The sequence below is a fragment of the Heterocephalus glaber genome, unplaced genomic scaffold (assembly GCF_053883595.1).
Source record: "Heterocephalus glaber isolate CG9 unplaced genomic scaffold, H.glaber_assembly_v1.0 deba00001610, whole genome shotgun sequence".
In the NCBI taxonomy this organism is placed as follows: domain Eukaryota; kingdom Metazoa; phylum Chordata; class Mammalia; order Rodentia; family Bathyergidae; genus Heterocephalus; species Heterocephalus glaber.
The window spans coordinates 20,975,994-20,994,089 of record NW_028258381.1 but is presented as its reverse complement, the minus strand read 5'-3'; the positions used below and the strand labels follow the sequence as shown (position 1 = coordinate 20,994,089).

The following is an 18,096-nucleotide window of genomic DNA, read 5'->3' as shown; positions in this document are numbered from 1 at the left end:
AAAAACTATCACTTTGCAGTCAGATGTGGAATTTTCCTCCCTTCCTCCTCCTTTGTGGTACTGAGGTTGAGCCCAGGGCTGTTGAACTGAGCTACTTCCCCAGCCACTCCTTTTTTTGTTTCATTTTGGGACAGGGTCTCCCTAGGTTGCCCAGGCTGGACTTTAACTTGCAATCTTCCTGTCTCAGCCTCCCAGAGTACTGGGATTACAGGCGTGCAGCACCATGACCAGCTCAGATGTGGAGTTTAGTTATGATTTATTCTTTACCTTGCCTTTGGTGATAGCATTGACCTCTTAGCGTCTGTCACTGTCCCATGGTCACCTGTGGGGAGTAAAAAGACACACACTGGTCCTCTCGGCCCCTGAAATGGGACCAGCACTCAAAGGGACACATATTGAAAAACAAACATTGAAAAGACAGAGTGCCCAGCACTCAGCTATCATGGGACAGGAGCAGGGAGGGAAATCAGTTAAGGGCAGGTGTGTCTGGGGCCTTGCTATGTAGCCCAGGCTGGCCTTGAACTCACAGCAATCTTCCTGCCTCAGCCTCCCAAACAGCTGGGATTATAGGCATGGGCCACCGTGCCCGGTTTTGAAGTAGAAGGGTGAGAGACTCCTAACTTTGTTCTTTTTCAGGATTGCTGTGGCTGTTTAGGGTCCGAGTTTCCATGCAAATCTCAGGAGTCTTTCCGTCCACAAACAGCAGAAATCTTTCCACTTATTCAGATCACTAACCAGGACTCTGAGATGCCCTTCCGACCACACCCATCCCACCCGCCCATCGCTCTCGGGGATGTCCTTCTTCAGCTGCCGGAGAGCACCACGGCCCCTCTCTCTCCTCGACCAGAGTCTCAGGCACAGACCCACAGCCCAGGTCCTGTCCCAAACCCAGCAATGCCTGGCACAGGCCCAGCTGGGACTCCAAGGCCACACAGTGACCCTGGCACCCACGCACTCGGTGACATGGAAAGGGTGGGTCTCGCTGTCCTTCCCGGTCTGGATGTAGAAGCTCTGGGCAAGGGGGCTGGGACAGGCCAAGTCCCTATCTGCAAGTCCCCTGCAGACACCTGCCCTGGGTGCCAGAGGTCTCCTTGATGAGGATGTGCCCCAGCAGCTGGGCGTGGTGGAGCACGGCTGCAATCCCAGCCCTCTGGGAGGCTGAGGCAGGAGGACAGCAAATTCCAGCCCAGCGTGGGCAACTTAGCGACTTTGTGCGACCCTGTCTCAAAATAAATAATAAAAAAGAGCTGCAGAGGGAGCTCAGTGCAAAGGTCCTGGTTTCAATCCTAATATTGGAAAAATAAAAACAAAGCTGTGCCCAAGCAAGCATGTGGATGGTGGGAGGTGGGGTGGGCAGCCAAGGGGAGCCACCGAGGAGACCATGCAGTGGTCACTTACCCAGCTGGCTCTCCATGCCCAGGAAAGGCCTGCAAGAAAACCATGCCCGTCAGCCAGCTGCACAGGCGTCTGATAACTGGCGGTTACACATGCGTGAAGGGCTCAGGCACAAAGGAGGCACAGCAACACTGTCCGCTGGGGCAACACGGAGTGGGTCACCTGTTTATGACGAAGGAAATCCCTGCTTTGTGCTCTAGGACCCACTTGAGGGTAGGGAGATCGTAATTCTCAGGGTGCTGCAAGGCGGCTCCCTCCGGAAGTCCCTGCACCATCACGGCCGCTGGGTCCCGAAGCATCTGCTCGTAGGGGACAGGCACTGTGGTCATTGTCCCCAGTGCTCTACCTAGAACAGGAGGCAAACGGCTCTAAACCGTGTGTGTTTCAAATCCACGGCCAGCTTTGTTCAGTGTCGTAAACACAGGCGCTGGCGTGTGGCTCTGAGGGTAACATTAAAAGCACGAAGGAGCTGGGGGAGGTGGTGCACATCTAATCCCAGCACTCAGGAGGCTGAGGCAGGAGGATCACAAGTTTGAACTCAGCTGAGGCAATTTAGCAACACACCAAGACCTTGTCTCAAAAATTCCAAGGTCTTGAGGGCCAGAGATTTAGCTCAGTGGTTTTGCCATTGGTGTGCAAGCACAAGCGCAAGGACCCGAGTTTGATCCCCAGTATCAAAAAAAAAAAAAAAATCCCATGGTCTGGGGCTGTAGCTCAGTACAAGGGCCCTGGGTTCAATCCCCAGGAAACCTCCAAAATAAATAAAGCTGCACTGGCCAAGGCCTGGGGCTCCAGAGATGGAATCCAGGAATGACATCTGACTAAGGGGGTGGAGGTGGACCACGCTGTCACCTGCAGAACCCCTGGGGACTGGCTTGTGTTGCTGGGTGGGAACAAGAGTCAAAAGCTAATGCACCCTGCACAGCCGTGCTGTCACCTGCACCGTCCACCTCAGGCTAGCATACGTGGACTTTACCGTAGCACAGGCCGAAGTGGTCTTCCACTGCCTTCCTGAGCGTCTCCACTTCCCCCGAGCTGACCTGCACCCCGCTGGCCGGCCGTGGAGGCTTCTCCTCAGCCAGGCCTTCTGCAGCGCCTGCAAGCACAAGAGGGACAGGGGTCAGCAGCCCTCATCCATCCATACTGTGCCTTCCCTGCACTCTGTGTCACTGGCACTGAAGAAGAAGGGGAAAAAGGGAATAAGCATGCAGGGCATGGTGGTGCACACCTGTCATCCCAGCATTCTGGGAGGCTGAGGCAGGAGGGTGGCAAGGTCGAGCCCAGCCTGGGTAACTTAGTGACTTAGCAAGAGCCTGTCTTGAAATAAAAAAGAGCTGAGCATGTAGCTCAGGGCAAAGGCACTGGGTTAATCCCTAGAACTACACACCAAAACCAATGTAGTCGGCCTACAAATGGCAGAATCTCACTTTTAAAGGTGCATATGAGTATTTGCCACTGTAAACGATGTGCTGAGCCGTACCTTAGGTCCTGATAGGTTCAAAAGGATGAAGAGCATACGGAGCCCTTTTACAGATGACAGCAAGATTTAATCGGAAGGCAATAACCAAAAAAGTCCTCATATACTGGGAAATTAAACAACAGACTTCTGGATAACCATAGGTTAAAAAGAAGTTACTAGGAATGTCAGAAATTATTTTGAGCTAAATGACAGGCAATCACAATATATCAAAGTCTGTAGAATCAGCTAAAATTGTAACTTTAGTGCATATAATAGACAGCTAGTGACCTAAGCTACCCTATCGAGACGCTAGAAAAGCAAAGCACTTAAACCCAAAAGAAAATTCAAGTAGGGAAATAATAAAGAGCAGGAATAAATCTTTATTAAGAGAGGCCAGAAGGCTGAGGCAGGAGGATCACAAGCTCAAGCCCAGCCTGAGCACTCAGGGACTGAGGGAGACCCTTTCTTAAAGCAAGAATTAAAAAGGGCCAGGGATGCAGCTCAGTGCGAAGTCCCTGGGTTCACCCCTAGTATCAGCAAACAAACAAACCGAGGGAAAGGAGGTTGATGGTACAAATGGTTATGAACAAAAGAGGAAGACTTTAGACCTAGCCGGCCCTGGGAGTTCCCCCATTTCTTTGGGAAGGACTGACAGAAGAGTCTCTCATAAAATGTGGGTTTACATTACAAATACAGACACCTCATGGTCCTCAGGTTTATTCTACAAACCCAGAAGACACTGAGGGCGGGGTGCAGCTCAGACACCTCTGTCCTGCCTCTCAGTGTGAAGCAGCAGCTCCTCGGTCTGGCCCAGGAAAGGGAGGTCTGTCAGAACCATGAGGACGAGGCGTGGACCTCATGCTGCCCAGGGCTGGCCAGCAAATTTTTTTCCCCCTTTGGTGTTTTAAGACAGGGTCTCACTAGCCCAGGCTGGCCTCGAACTCGCGGTGATCCTCCTGCCTCAGCCTCCCAAGTGCTGGATTACAGGCTATGCCCGCAACATTTGTAAGAAGTGTGAAAGATGGGGGCGGGGGACAGGACTGAGAGCACCTACAGTATTTGGCGAAGTCCTTCTGGAGATCTGCTCGGGCGTGGACAAAGGCGCGACCTCGTTCAGTGCCCACCACGAACACGTCTGCCTCGTACACGGCGATGCAGGCCACCTCGGCCTTGGACTTGGCCAGCTCTTTACACTGAAAGAGAGGCAGACACGGGGCGTGCCAGACGGGAGGTCCGCCGGACAGAAAGAATGCAAATTAGGACAAGAAGGAATACTTGCTTAGGGTGAGAAAAATCACCAAGAAAAATGCTGATCAAGTAAATACATAAAAAACCCAGAGAAGAACGTATTTATTTACTGTCTGACATCCTCTCCAGTCTGCCCTTTTCCAGTGTGTGATGTAGACTCTTCATGGGCCATTCATTCATTCATTCATTCGGGGTCATAGCCCAATGGTAGAGTACTTGCCTAGCAGGAGCAAGGCCCTGGGTTCAACCCCCAGCACCCCCACCAAAGACAAAACAAAAAACCAACAATGCAGAGGATTGATTTATTTATTTGTTTGTTATCCTGAGGATTGAACCCAGGGCCTTTGCATTGAGCTATATCCCTAGTCCTTTTACTTATTTATTTTTTTGGGACAAAGTCTGGCTTTGTAGTTCATGGCGGCCTAGAACTTGTGGGTGGCGATCTTCCTGCCTCAGCCTCCTGAGTGCTGGTACTACAGGTGTGAGCGACTATGCCTGGCATCTTGTTCTTCTAAATTTTTTAAATTTTGAGACAGGGTCTCGCTAAGTTGCCAAGTTGTCTAGGTTGGGCTTGAATTTGTGATTATCCTGCCTCAGCCTCTCAAGAGTGCTGGGATGACAGGTGTGCACCACCACAGCTGGCGGACAATTTTATACTGTCATGTTCTATGGAGAGAAAACTTATTGTCCCTTCCAGCATGGTTCCTTGCATTTGCTACTGTTGACTACAGCGAGGAGGAAGGCGCGATTCCTAACACGGATGCACTTGCTGTTCAGGGTAGCGCTACAGGCTTATGCCCTACACACCCATGAATTATCCTGTTTTCATTGTTATTCTCTAGACCTGCTCTGCCTGTGTACAGGAAGCCTCATTCCTGCCCTGCTGTCCACATCCGCTGTGTTCCTACCTGCACACGAGCTCTAGCCCTGGCCCATGCTGCAAGTTCAAGCCCAGCCTGGGCAATTTAGTGAGACCCTGTCTTAAAATTTAAAACTTTAAAGGTCAACGATGGAGCTCAGTGTGAAGGCCCTGGTTAAGTCCCAAACAGTGCAAAAGAAGAAAAAGTACATAGATAATGTGGGAAGCCCAGCGCCCTCTTGAAGGCTGTGTGAGTGGGTGATGCGTCACAGGAAGGCCGGTGTCCCCGCTGTGGGGCGCGCGGCAGGACCCCGGCCGCCTCACCATGGACTCGAGGGCAGACACGAGGAAGGTCACCACCATCCTGCTCTCCGAGGGCTCTGCGTCTTCCCCAGGCAGCGTGGGCATCACGACTTGGGCCATGGTTCCTGCGCAAGAGAAGCGGCGAGGAAGTGAGTGGGAGGGACGGGGGCCTCGGCACAGCCTGGGCCCAGCCCTTCCCGGGCAGCGACCGCCCCTCCTCTACCCGCTGTTCGGCAGGAACCCCACTGGGCCGGAACCGCATCAACCCCTGCTGCGGGTGCCGCCCGGATGCTCTCACCACTTCCCTGGGGCCACCTAAACCAGACACACGCATGGTGCAGCTCCGCAGCCTGCTAATCCTGCATGTGAAGCCGTCAGCCAAAGCCTCCTCGGAAACACAAACGCATTGTCCGCCTGTCACCCTACCGCGGGCACAGAGAGTATCCTGGGTCAGCACCGCGGTGTAGGGGTAGAGAGGTGCCATGCATTGGATTCGATCCCAGCACTGCAAAGTCCAACATCAACAAATGAAACAACTTTGGTTTTGGCAGGAGTGGTGGTGCCCACCTATATCCTGCACTCTGGGAGGCTGAGGCAGGAGGATTCCAAGTTGGAGCCCATCATGGGCAACTTAGTAACTTAGTGAGACCCTGTCTCAAAATAAAGAATAAAAAGGGAATATAAATCAAAAGGACACGGAAATTCCATCTGACTCTGGAAAGAATACCCATCATCAAGAACTCAAAAAAAAAAAAAAAAAAAAAAAAGAAAGAAAGAAAAAGAAAAGAAAAAGAAACCAAAATGCTGAGATAGTGGGGGAAAAGGAACTCTTCTACATTTTTTCCCCTTCTACATTGCTGGAAGGAAAATAAACTACTACAGCCACTATGGAAATCAGTATGGAGATTCCTCCAAAAAAACTAAAACTAGAAATTCCATTCAACTCAGCTATTCCTCTTCTAGATATTGTCCCCAAAAGTTAAGGATGTCATGTTACAGTGACCCACACAAATCCGTGTTTATAGCAGCACAACTTATAATAGCTGAATCTTGGAAGCAGCCTCTATGTCAACAGATGAATGGATAGAGCAAATGTGGTATTTACACACAAAGGAGTACTACTCTGTCATAAAGAAGGATAAACTTGAGTCATTTGTGGGAAAATGGACAGATCTTGAGACTATAATGTTAAGTGAAATAAATCAGACACACAAGGTTAAATATTGCATGATTTTTCTTATATAAAAAGCCCAAAGTATAAAGAAATTAAACAGCAAAACAAAAGACTGACAACAGGAAATAGGAGGCCAGACTTTGTGGAGATGGGAAGATCTGGGGATCACAGGAAGGGAAGTAGAAAGGATCAAGATCCCATATGTATCTGTACCAATTCCCCACGTTGAATGTATTTATCACAGATCACAAACATACACTAATAAAATTGTTTTTGTTATTTTTCAAAATAAATGGAAATAAAAATGGGCTGGGGAGGTAGCTCAGTGTGAAGCCCTGAGTTCAATCTTTGGTACTGAATAAAAAAAACCAAAAAACTTTGGTTCTTAACAAGGAATAAAATATGCAAAATGAAACCAGGTAGAGCTCAAAACAAAGCTTCTCTCAGTTGCCATCAACTGTGCTACCAGTGAAAATAAAAAACGCACCACTAAAGTCTCCCAAAGTCTGCGTGCTGATTACTGCTTTTTTTTTTTTTTGTACTGGGGACTGAACTCAGGTCCTTGCACTTGTGCAGCAGGCGGCGAAACACTGAGCTAAATCCCCGGCCCACTGCTTTTCTGTTTATATCTAAAGCCTCCGCAGTGTTCATTTAGATCGCAGATTTTACGCGGTGATCAACTTCTGAGCTATCTCTCCCACCTTCCCTTCCTCTCTTCATTTCTTTCTCGTTCATTCATTCAGCAGCAAAGGGGACTGAACCCTGATCCTTTGGACTGACCTACATCCCCAGCCCTTTTCTTTCTTATTGTGAGACACGGTCTTGCTCAAACTAGGCTCAACTTGTGATCCTCCTGCCTCAGCCTCCCAGAGTGCTGAGGTTGCAGGTCTGTACCACACTGAATGGCTAACGTTTGCTCCTTTAAACCTGGAGATGTGGGGCCGGGGGTTTAGCTCAGTGGTTCCAGAGCCTGCCTCGCAAGCGCAACGTTTTGAGTTCGATCCCTGATACCAAAAAAAAAAAAAAAGTAAAAGTTCGGGGATTTAGCTCAGTGGTTTCGTGGTTTCACCACCTGCTGTGCAAGCACAAGGACCCGAGTTCGATCCCCGGTACCAAAAAAAAAAAAGAAAAAAAAATAAACCTAGAGATGTGAAACTTACACAACCTCTTGTGTCACACTAGTTTTCCCAGCTGTCCTTGAGGCTTTGCTCTCCGCTCGCCCCACGCACTAGCTTACTGACGAGAAGCAAACATCTGGAAAGGGCTCAACCATCTGCAGCCTGTGTGTCCAATGCAGACAGGATGTTTATAAATAAAGTTTTATTACGACACAGCTCCCTGCACTTGTTTACATGTCTGTGGCTGCCTTCTTGCAGGGGCGGCTGCATGTCAGCATGGCCATGTCACCAAAGCAGAAAAAATATACCCTATCCCTGATGTAGGATTTGCATCCATTGTGTACAACTTGCCATCACTTGGACTGTCACCGGCTGCATTTATTAAACCCCTGAAATCTTGAAAGAGGCCTGGTTTCTATTTCTAACCTTACTTCTAGTTTTCCTTTCCAAAGGTTAATTGCTCAAGTCTCCGAGGGCTCGATTTTAACTCTAAGTTCTGAGAGCGCCACCTTCGCTTGCTGGGCTCAGCCAGGACACACGAAAACTATGAAGATATCTGTTCCCCATTCGGAGACCCCAAGACTTGAGCCCCGCACTGCGGGCAGGAAGTTTGCAGGAAGCGTAGGGAGGGGACACGGGACCAGAATCTGCGCCTGCGCGGTCCACCCAGGCCGCTCCGCTGGTGGCCAAGGGAGAGGGTGCTGGAAACGGTCGGGTGGGAGCGGAAGCAGAATGGGCCGGGGAAGGAGGGCAGGAGGAAGGCCCTGGGCAGCCGGACAAAGAGGGTAAGGATGGCCGACCTCGGGGGCTAAACGACAGGGCGGGCAGGGCCAGGGCTGGGCTCGGTGGCAGAACCCTTAAGGCCCAGCACTGCACGGAGAGGGCGGAAAGAGAGGCTGGGCGTGGTGGGCACAGCTGTCATCCGGGCACTTGGGAGGCTGAGGCAGGAGGATGGCAGGTTTGAGCCCAGACTCTGCTAAAAGGGCTGGGGATGTAACTCAGTGTGAAGACCATGAGTTCCATCCCTAGCACCACAAAAAGAGAAAACCGAAAAAAAAGAACAATCCAAGCAGGCAGGAAGAAAGAACGTGGCCTGCTCAGCTGCCACCACCAATCACCACCTGGCGGAAGGCTGCTCAGTTCTGCAGTTGTAGCCTCGAGCAACATGCAACCAGCCCTTTTCCAGTTTCATATCCAGATATCTGTTTACTTTAGACTGCCAGCATGAAACAAAAACTTTTTTTTTTCTTAAAACATACAAAGGTTAACTCACATGTTTGTCCGGAATGGCTATTATCAAAGAGACACAGAATAACACCTGCTGGCAAGGCTGCACGAGGACAGTCATTATGGAAAACAGTACGGAGCTTTGCTGAAAAAGGAAAAAGAGCTTTGACCGGATCACACAGCCCCACTACCGCCCACAGCCAAAAGAACTGAATCTGCATTTGCATGCCTATTGCAGCACTGACCAGACACAGATCAGCTGAGGCATCTGGCCCTGAATAAATGCGTACAGACACCACGCCTGTGCAAGAGGGAACAGCCTCAGCCGGAGGGAGGAGTGAAGTTTTACAGCAACATAGGTGGAACTGGAAGACATTATGTTTAGTGAAATAAACCAGGCTTGGGAAGGCAAAGATTGCATTTCTCACTTGTATCTGGAAGCTAAAGCTGTTCTTGTAGAAGCAGAGTAGAATAGTGGGGATCAGAGGTTGGGCAGGGCATGGTGCACACGTCTGTAATCCCAGCACTTTGGGGGCTGAGGCAGGAATATTGCCAAGAGTTTGAGGCCAGCCTGAACTACATAATGAGGCTTTGTCTCAAAAAGCCTAAAACCCCCCCCAAAGATCTTTCTTCTTGCGACAGACTCAGACCACCGAGTGGTTGGAGTCAACTTGTCCTAGAGGCTGCTGGAGCTGACACCACTGTCCTGCATACAGCACCCCACCCTGTGTGTTTGCGGCCCAGGAAAATGTCTTGGACTTGGGATGTGTAGGCTTCTGTGGCTTTTGCAGAAGTCCAAGGTTTGGAGCAAAGAGGGAAAGAAAGAAAAAGGCAACAAATCAACTCCAATGGGCCAGGGGCCAGGCGAACCTCTATTTCTGTCCTGAACCAAACACGAGTCTGTGCAGAGCTGAGCACAATCTGACCCAAGGGTTAGACAGCAAAAGGGACAAACACAAAGACAGAGATGCCAAGCCTTTTGTTCCATTTTAGTCAGCAGCCTCGAGGACAGCTGGAGCGTGTCCCCTTGTGGTCTGTCACACAGAAAACACCTCATCCCACCCCAGCAAATCAATAAAACCCTGGGGGTCTCTTTCTTCTGGGAGCAGCAGCTCAGTCACTCTCCTGAGTCCCAATTTGGCAGAAGCCCCGCCCCTCCAGCCCCCAGAAAACTTTGGTTCAGTAGCACAGTATGGTAACTATGGCTGGCAACAGTTGTTCAGATGCAAGCATCCTGTGTGTGGAAGGTGACTGGATTGTGGGGCCCTAAACTCATCAGTGGATTCATTCTTGGCTGGGTGCATTGTTAGGAGGGGGCCTGGTTGGAGGTGGTCACTGGGGTGTGACCTGGAAGGGTGGATTCTTGTCCCCAGCTCCTCCCTTCTCTCCCTGCATTCTGGCTGCCATGACCTAAGCAGCTCTCCTCCGCCAAGCTCTTCCACCATACTGTTTCTTGGAGCCAGCTGACCATGGACTGAACCCACTGGAAACCGTGAGCCAAATAAACTTCTCCTTTCACTTGTGAGTGTTGGGTGCTGTGTTCCAGCAATGGGAAAGTGACTAATGCAAGTGTCTACTTCACAGTAGTTAAGAAGAGGCAGGAGGATCACAAGTTCGAGGCCAGCCTGGGCTACATAGCAAGACCCTGCCTCAAAATAAATAAATAAAAATAAAAAAACAAAATAGGGAGAATTTTGAATGTTCCCAACACAAAGAAATGGTAAATATCTGAGGTGATGCCGATTAAACTGTCACACTGTACCCATAAGTATATACAGTTATGTGCTAACTGACAACAAAAAATATACTAACAGTAACACCCACAAAGCTTGGCCCAGAAATTTCCCTCTTTGGTAAAAACCTATGAGAATTAAAAATTAATGTTCACACAGAGCAGGGGATGGTGGTACACGCCTGTCATCTCAGCTACATGGGAGGCTGAAGCAGGAGGATCACAAGTTCCAGGCCAACCTGGTCAAGGTGCTATCTCAAAATGAAATATAAAAGGGTTAGGGCTGTAGCTCAGCAATCACTCTCTAGCACTGCAAAACCAAAGTCCACACAAAAGCACACAGTACAAGAATAAACACAGAAGTGTTATTCATGACAGCCAAAAGGTGGAAACAACCCAAGTAGCTATCAATTGATGGGAAATCAAAATATGATCTACTTAATGATTACATAGCCACAACATAAAACTAAAGAAGCCAGACACAAAAGATTCCTTAGGATGATTCCATCTACATGAAATGTCCAAAGCAGACAAATCCACAGACAAAAGTAGTTTAATGCTTGCCAGAGGCTGGAAGAGGGGTGGGGAATAACGGCCCGTTCTCAGGCGCTGAAAATGTTCTGCATCAGTGGTGGAAGTGTATTCGCAAACCAACTCACTGCATTACACACTTTTAAAGGGTGAATTTAGCTGGGCACAGTGAAGCACACTTGTAATTCCAGCACTCTTGGAGGCTGAGACAGGAGGATCACAAATTCGAACTCACTTTGAGCAACTTAGCCTCTTACTAGAAATCCTGTCGGGAAATAAGAAATACAAAACGCTCATCTAGCTCAGTCAATGGAAAATGGTTTAAACTACATGGCTGTGGCATTTGCTATGCAGTTGGTAAAAATCCTGCTGGTGGATGAAAGGAGTGTTTCCCACATTACCGAGGCAGATCTGTTCCACACCATTCAAACCCTCATGAGGATTAATGCTCACTCCAGAGGCAATGCTCCAGAAGGACTGCCCCAGCTGATGGAAGTAGTGTGATCCAACTATGAAGCAATGATTGATCCTGCTCATGGAGGCCCTAATTTTATGATGCATTCTGGGATCTCTCAAGCCTCAGAGTATGATGACCCTCCAGGCCTGAGGGAGAAGGCAGAGTATCTTCTGAGGGAATGGGTGAATCTCTACCATTCAGCAGCAGCTGGCCGTGACAGTACCAAAGCTTTCTCTGCATTTGTTGGACAGACGCACCAGTAAGGAATACTGAAGACTAATGACCTCATAACAAGATTCTTTTGTCTGTGTACTGAAATGTGTGTTGAAATCAGTTACTGTGCTCAGGCTGAGCAGCAGCACAATCCTGCTGCTAATCCCACTATGATCTGAGCCAAGTGCTATCACAACCTGGATGCCTTTGTCCGACTCATTGCACTGCTAGTGAAGCACTCAGGGGAGGCTACCAACACTGTCACAAAGATTAACCTGCTGAACAAGGTCCTTGGTATAGTAGTGGGAGTTCTCCTACAGGATCATGGTGTTCGGCAAAGTGAATTTCAGCAGCTTCCCTACCATCGGATTTTTATCATGCTGCTCTTGGAACTCAATGCACCTGAGCATGTGTTGGAAACTATTAATTTTCAGACACTCACAGCTTTCTGCAATACATTCCACATCTTAAGGCCTACCAAAGCTCCTGGCTTTGTATATGCCTGGCTTGAACTGATTTCCCATTGGATATTTATTGCAAGAATGTTGGCACATACGCCACAGCAGATGGCCTATGTATGCGCAGCTACTGATTGATTTATTCAAATATTTAGCGCCTTTCCTTAGAAATGTCGAACTCACCAAACCTATGCAAATCCTCTACAAGGGTACCCTAAGAGTGCTGCTGGTTCTTTTGCATGATTTCCCAGAGTTCCTTTGTCATTACCATTATGGGATCTGTGATGTGATCCCACCTAATTGTATCCAATTAAGAAATTTGATCCTGAGTGCCTTCCCAAGAAACATGAGGCTCCCAGACGCATTCATTCCTAATCTGAAGATGGGTATGTTGAATGAAATAAACATCGCACCCCGGATTCTCACCAATTTCACTGGAGTAATGCCACCTCAATTCAAAAAGGATTTGGAATCCTATCTTAAAACTCGATCACCAGTCACTTTTCTGTCTGATCTGCGTAGCAACCTACAGGTATCCAATGAGCCTGGCAATCTCTACAACCTTCAGCTTATCAATGCACTGGTGCTCTACGTAGGGACTCAGGCCATTGCACACATCCACAACAAGGGCAGCACACCTTCCATGAGCAACGTCACTCACTCGGCACACATGGACATCTTCCGGAACCTGGCTGTGTACTTGGACACTGAGGGTCGGTATCTCGTCTTGAATGCAATTGCAAATCAGCTGCGGTACCCAAATAGCCACACTCACTACTTCAGCTGCACCATGCAGCTTTTTGCAGAGGCCAACACTGAAGCTATCCAGGAACAGATCACAAGGGTTCTCTTGGAACGGTTGATTGTAAATAGGCCACATCCTTGGGGTCTTATTACTTTCATTGAGCTGATTAAAAATCCAGCATTTAAATTCTGGAACCATGAGTTTGTACACTGTGCCCCAGAAATCGAAAAGTTATTCCAGTCGGTTGCACAGTGCTGCATGGGACAGAAGCAGGCACAGCAAATAATGGAAGGGACAGGTGCCAGTTAGATGACCTGTATCTCCACTGTAAAGGTGTCAGCCTTGCAGTCTCACTGCACCAAGTTCATAAACTGAAGAATCCTTTCAACTTCCTGACTTTCCCAGCCCTTTGGTTCTCGGGTCTGTCCCACTTACTGTTGGGGCCAGCCTCCTGTTTAGGTGGGCACGTTCCAAAGTTTAAATGCATTTTTTTGACTCTTGGCCAAAATTTAGAACATGCTGTGAATATCACTTTGAATTGTGTAAATATATGAAAAAGAAAACCTTTGTCTGGAAAAAAAAAAAAAAAGAAATACAAAACGGGCTGGGTATGTGGCTCAGTGAGAAGGTCCTGCGCGCAATCCCCAGTGCAGCCAAAAGAAAAACAAAAAAAGTGAATCTTAGCGTAGCGCAATAAAGCTGTAATTAAACAACAAAGCACGAGTTTGAGAAGGGAGTGTTGAACTCTGGGGTACAACTGCGACAGAATGCACTGAGCCCTTTTATCCTTGCGTCTGGATTTGCTTCTCGTCAAAAAAAGAAAAAGAAAGAAAGAAAAAAAACCCCGGGAAGCCCTGCAGCGAGCAGAAGTGTACTGAAAACCCACGCCGGAGTCACCAGGCAACGCGTGACGTACGGGGCGGAGCTTGGGCGCAGTTACCAAGCAATAGCGGCGGTCCTGCCTCCTCGTCTAACCAATCAGGGGCGTCTGGACGCAGCTTACGCGCTTCACGTACGCCAGGGGGACCGTGACCTCGCGCGCACCGCGGTCCCCGACCCCCCGTATCCCGCTCACCCAATCAGAAAGGAGAGGGGCGCGGGCGGCCGATGCCCCGCGGCAGGACTTCCCCGCCCCGCCCCCACCCCGCAGCGCGGACAGGCTCGGGCCTCCGGGCAGCCTGGGCGCCTCCGCCGTGGCCGTGCGGGCGGCCTGCCCTCCCCGGCCTCCGGGGCGGGAGCTCCGAGATGCGCGCCCGTTTCTAAGGGCGGTGGGGGCGGTACTCACCTGAGGGCGCCGACAGCGGGGCGCGGGTCCAGGCCTGGGCTCCGGGCGGGCGGCGGACGGCGGGCAGCGGCCGGGCCCGAGGTCGGGGCCGGGGCGAGCACGAGGCGGCGCGGCCCTCCTTTCTCTCTCGCCCTTTATTCTTTCTTTTTGCTTTTTTGTTTGCTTCCTGCGAGGCGGCTGCAGCCGCGTGCGCGCAGCGCCCCAAGCGGGCGGCGCCGTTTCCGGTGCTCGGTCCGCTCGGCCGCGCCTCGGCCCGCAGCCCGCAGCCCTCAGAGCGCCCGCCCGCCCTCGGGTCCGCGCTCCGACCTCTCCAGCCCCAGCTGCGTGGCCCGCACGTGTCCTCCTGCGACAGCGCCCCGCCCGACAGCGCTCCGCCCGCCTGCCGCTTCCTGCTGCGCCCCTTCTGCCTCGCCCCGTTGCAGTCTGTGCCTTTGCCGTTGTTGGTCACATCTGCCTGTTCCCCCCCCCTCCCCACAGCCGGGTCGGCGGTGTCCCCATCAGCACTCAGGGCGGCGCTCGAGCAACAGTGCCGCGGGCTTGGTCAGCGTGCGTTGCAGTTCCGTATTTACTTAAAACATGCCGAAAAGGGAATTAATAGGTTAATACAAAGCCATTCACCCATTCTTGAAATCCAACATACTGTGCCTTGTCTAGTATTTTTCTATTCTTTATTTTTGGTACCGCAGATGGAACTCGGGACCTTGCGCTTTCGAGGCAGGCGGCAGAACCAGTGAGCTAAATCTCCGGCCCCCCTTGTCTAATATTTTTAGGCAACACGGCAGACATAAGTCTACAGTCCCCCCACCCCTCTGTTAAGTACGAGATGAGGTCTGAGGAGACCCTTCTGGAAGGCACCATCCTCATCCCCGACTCCCCAAGCACGGCTACTGTTACTGTACGTATTCTAACGCGTTTCTCTTTAGTGGAAAGGTTAGCGTCTCAATTAGCTAGTATTTTTCTCTAAGAGGCTATCAAAGGCTTCCTAGCAGGTAAAAGAAAAATGTTCTTTCAAGCTAAAGAATGATTCAACAAATAGTGAGAGACTCTTATTAAATTTTAGGAAGAAATGCTTGCAAATATTTTCAGTATGTTACTTAGAGTATTAAGATACAAATGAGCACATAGCGGGTAACGAGCCCTGGATCCTCTGGCCTTGTCTTTTTTCTTGAGGTAGGATCTCACTATGTAGCCCAGGCTGGCCTTGAGTGCACAGCGATCCTCCTGCCTCAGCCTCTTGAGTTCTGGGATTACAGGCATGTGCCACCACGCTTGGCCAGATAACTACTTTTAAAAACCTGATGACACATACCTGTAATTCTGGCTTTCAGACGCTGAGGCAGTAAGATGAAAGATTCAAGCCCATCCTGGGCAACTTAGCAAGACCCAGTCTCAAAATGAAAAAAAAGAAAAAGGACCGGGGATGTAGCTCAGTGCAGAGGCCCTGGGTTCCATGGCCAGTACGGAAGGTAAATCAATAAACAGTCGGAGCCTGAGGGATGGGAAGCTGCTTGGCCTTCAAAGACTCTGTGGTCAGCAGGAATTCCCAGAACCCAGTTCGGGAAACCAAGGTTGCTAAAGTCCAACCGGGTGAGGCAAGAGAGTGCCTCTGCTTCCCCAACCCAAGCAGAAACCATCTTGGATAGTCCAGGGCGAATCCAGGTGGCAAGGGACAAACATACCTGCAACACAGTCGCTAGGTGACTTGGAAACGCTTTCCTATATTAGCATAGGAAAATCACGCCCTGAAGTGGAGACAAAGAGCCAAGGAGGCCATGAGGAAGAACAAACCCTGCCTCTGCAGATGATGACTGATGCAGAGACACCGGGCCAGCTTCCTTCCTGCCCCCGGTAGTGCTGCCTCAGCGTCCATGGAGAGGAGAGTGCAGGGGGACACGGTGCTGGGAACACTGCCTTCACAAAATGCCAGATGCTGGGTAATTTGTAAAGAGCACAAATTCAGGCCAGGCATGGTGGTGCCCACTCGTAATCCCACTGTGCTGGGAGGCTGAGGCAAGACGATTGAACGTTTGATCCCAGCCTGAACAGCTTAGAAACTTAGAGCTTTTCTAAAAAGTAAAGGGCTGGGGATGTAGCTCAGTGTGAAGGCCCTGGGTTCCAGCCCCAATACTGCATAAATAATTTAAACGCCTACCTGGTACACCCCACAGTGGAGGTTAAATACCACCACATGGCACCTTGGGGACACAACCCACACCTAGATGACAAGACCCTATCCCATTCATGAGGACAGAACCCTCCTGACTCAAACCACAGAGCCAGGAAAACTGAGGCACACCCTTAAACACAAGCCCTGAATGCATCAAATTGTTTCCAATAACTTGATTGTATCCCAGGGTGAAGCTCGAGAACATTGGCAGTTATACAAAAATAGTCAGCTTCCAGAAAGGCAGAAATATTCAGCTTCCACTAAAGGCAAAATTTGAGGATGACTTGGCAAGAATTGGTACAGAATTTCTTTTTCCTTAAATGTTTGGTGGAATTCACCAGTAAAGCCATCTGGGCCTGGAGGTTTTTGGGTTTCCTTTTGTTTTGGGGTGGGCAGTGGGCATGGAAGCCAGGGCCTCCTGCAGGCGGGGCAAGTGCTCTACACAGAGCTGCACCCTGGCCCTGGGCCTGAAGTTCTCTTTGTAGGAGAGTTTTGAGCTACTTTTACCTAGGACTCAGTTATTTGTGCCTTCTTGAGCAGGCTCTGGTGATTGGTGTCCTTCAAGACAGTTGTTCATTTTATCTAAGGTGTCGTTCAGTGTCATAATTTTGCTCCTGATTATCTTTTTAATGTGTGTAGACTCCAGTGATGTTCCATTCCCTTTCTTCTCCCGTGCGAGAGACTGACTCCAGGGGCTCCTCACTGATTGTTATATGCCTGGTGGCTTGATTGGACAAAATGTTGTGAATTTTGCCCCTTTTTTTTTCATTAGTAGGGATTAAACTCAAGGCTTTCACACTGGCTACATCCCAGTCCTTTTGTTATTTATTTATTTATTTATTTAGGTACTGGGGATTGAACTCAGGACCTTGTGCTTGCAAGGCAGGCTCCCGAACCACTGAGCTAAATCCCCAGCCCACCTTTTGTTATTTATTTTGATACACGGTCTCAACTAAATCACTAAAATGTCCAGGCAATCCTCCTGTCTCAGCCTCGCAGAGTGCTGAGATTACACTAGATCCTTGATTTACAAACTGAATTCATTCCAGAGGGCTGGATGTAACTCAAGTTGGTCAATTGTCTTCAAATTCTCTCTCTTGTATAATTTTAGGCCACCCTTGGTTCCAGGCAGACCTCAGTGTCCTGAGAGAGACACTGGGCCAGGATTCCTCAGGAAAGGATGTTGTAATGTTCCTTCCAAAACTCTTTAAGGGTTATATCTGTATCTGAGAACATCTGGAAGCACAAGTGGCCAGTATGGAGGTTGTAACTCAAGACTTTGTTCCTAAGTTAAAACTAAAATTCCAATCATAACCCAAGTTATGTCAGGCCAGTCTAAGTCAAGGGTCTACTGTATAGCCTGCAGCTCAATGCCCAGCGTCTCTCCAGTTCATTTTATGAGGATAGCATTGTCCTGATACCCAAGCCCAGTAAAGCCATCACAAAAAAAGAAAACAACAAATAAATATCGCTCATAAGCATAGATATAAAATTTCTGAGTAAACTTTTAGCGAGTAAAATTTAACAGTATTTTTTTTTTAATCATGTTGTTTTTTTGTTTTTTTGCTTTTTTTTGGTACCAGGGATCAAATTCTGGTCCTTGCAGTTTTGAGGCAAGCTGTGGAACCACTGAGCTAAATCCTCGGCCCAATTTAACAGTATTTTAAAAATAATGCATCATGCCAGATTAGTGACCCATGTCTGTAATCCCAGCTACTAGGGATG

At 49.4% G+C, this 18,096-nt stretch overlaps 1 protein-coding gene and 1 pseudogene across 2 annotated transcripts in view; one reads left to right on the top strand and one right to left on the bottom strand.

Annotated features, from left to right (window-relative positions):
* The window catches only part of LOC101720606 (general transcription factor II-I repeat domain-containing protein 2B), a 37,600-nt gene extending 22,944 nt beyond the window's left edge, over positions 1 to 14,656 (bottom strand). Inside the window, exons 1-7 of one of the 2 annotated variants that reach the window (XM_004840011.4) lie at positions 14,205 to 14,656; positions 5,286 to 5,389; positions 3,909 to 4,047; positions 2,372 to 2,491; positions 1,558 to 1,741; positions 1,399 to 1,427; positions 268 to 322 (exon numbers count right to left, since the gene is read on the bottom strand). In XM_004840011.4, the coding sequence (XP_004840068.1) occupies positions 268 to 322; positions 1,399 to 1,427; positions 1,558 to 1,741; positions 2,372 to 2,491; positions 3,909 to 4,047; positions 5,286 to 5,384 (626 nt within the window). In that variant the 5' untranslated portion in view covers positions 5,385 to 5,389; positions 14,205 to 14,656. The remainder of the gene's footprint in view (positions 1 to 267; positions 323 to 1,398; positions 1,428 to 1,557; positions 1,742 to 2,371; positions 2,492 to 3,908; positions 4,048 to 5,285; positions 5,390 to 14,204) is intronic. The other variant, XM_087196203.1, reaches the window with a different exon arrangement.
* LOC147822636 (CCR4-NOT transcription complex subunit 1 pseudogene) lies at positions 11,338 to 13,344 on the top strand (annotated as a pseudogene).
* Positions 14,657 to 18,096: the final 3,440 nt, after the last annotated feature.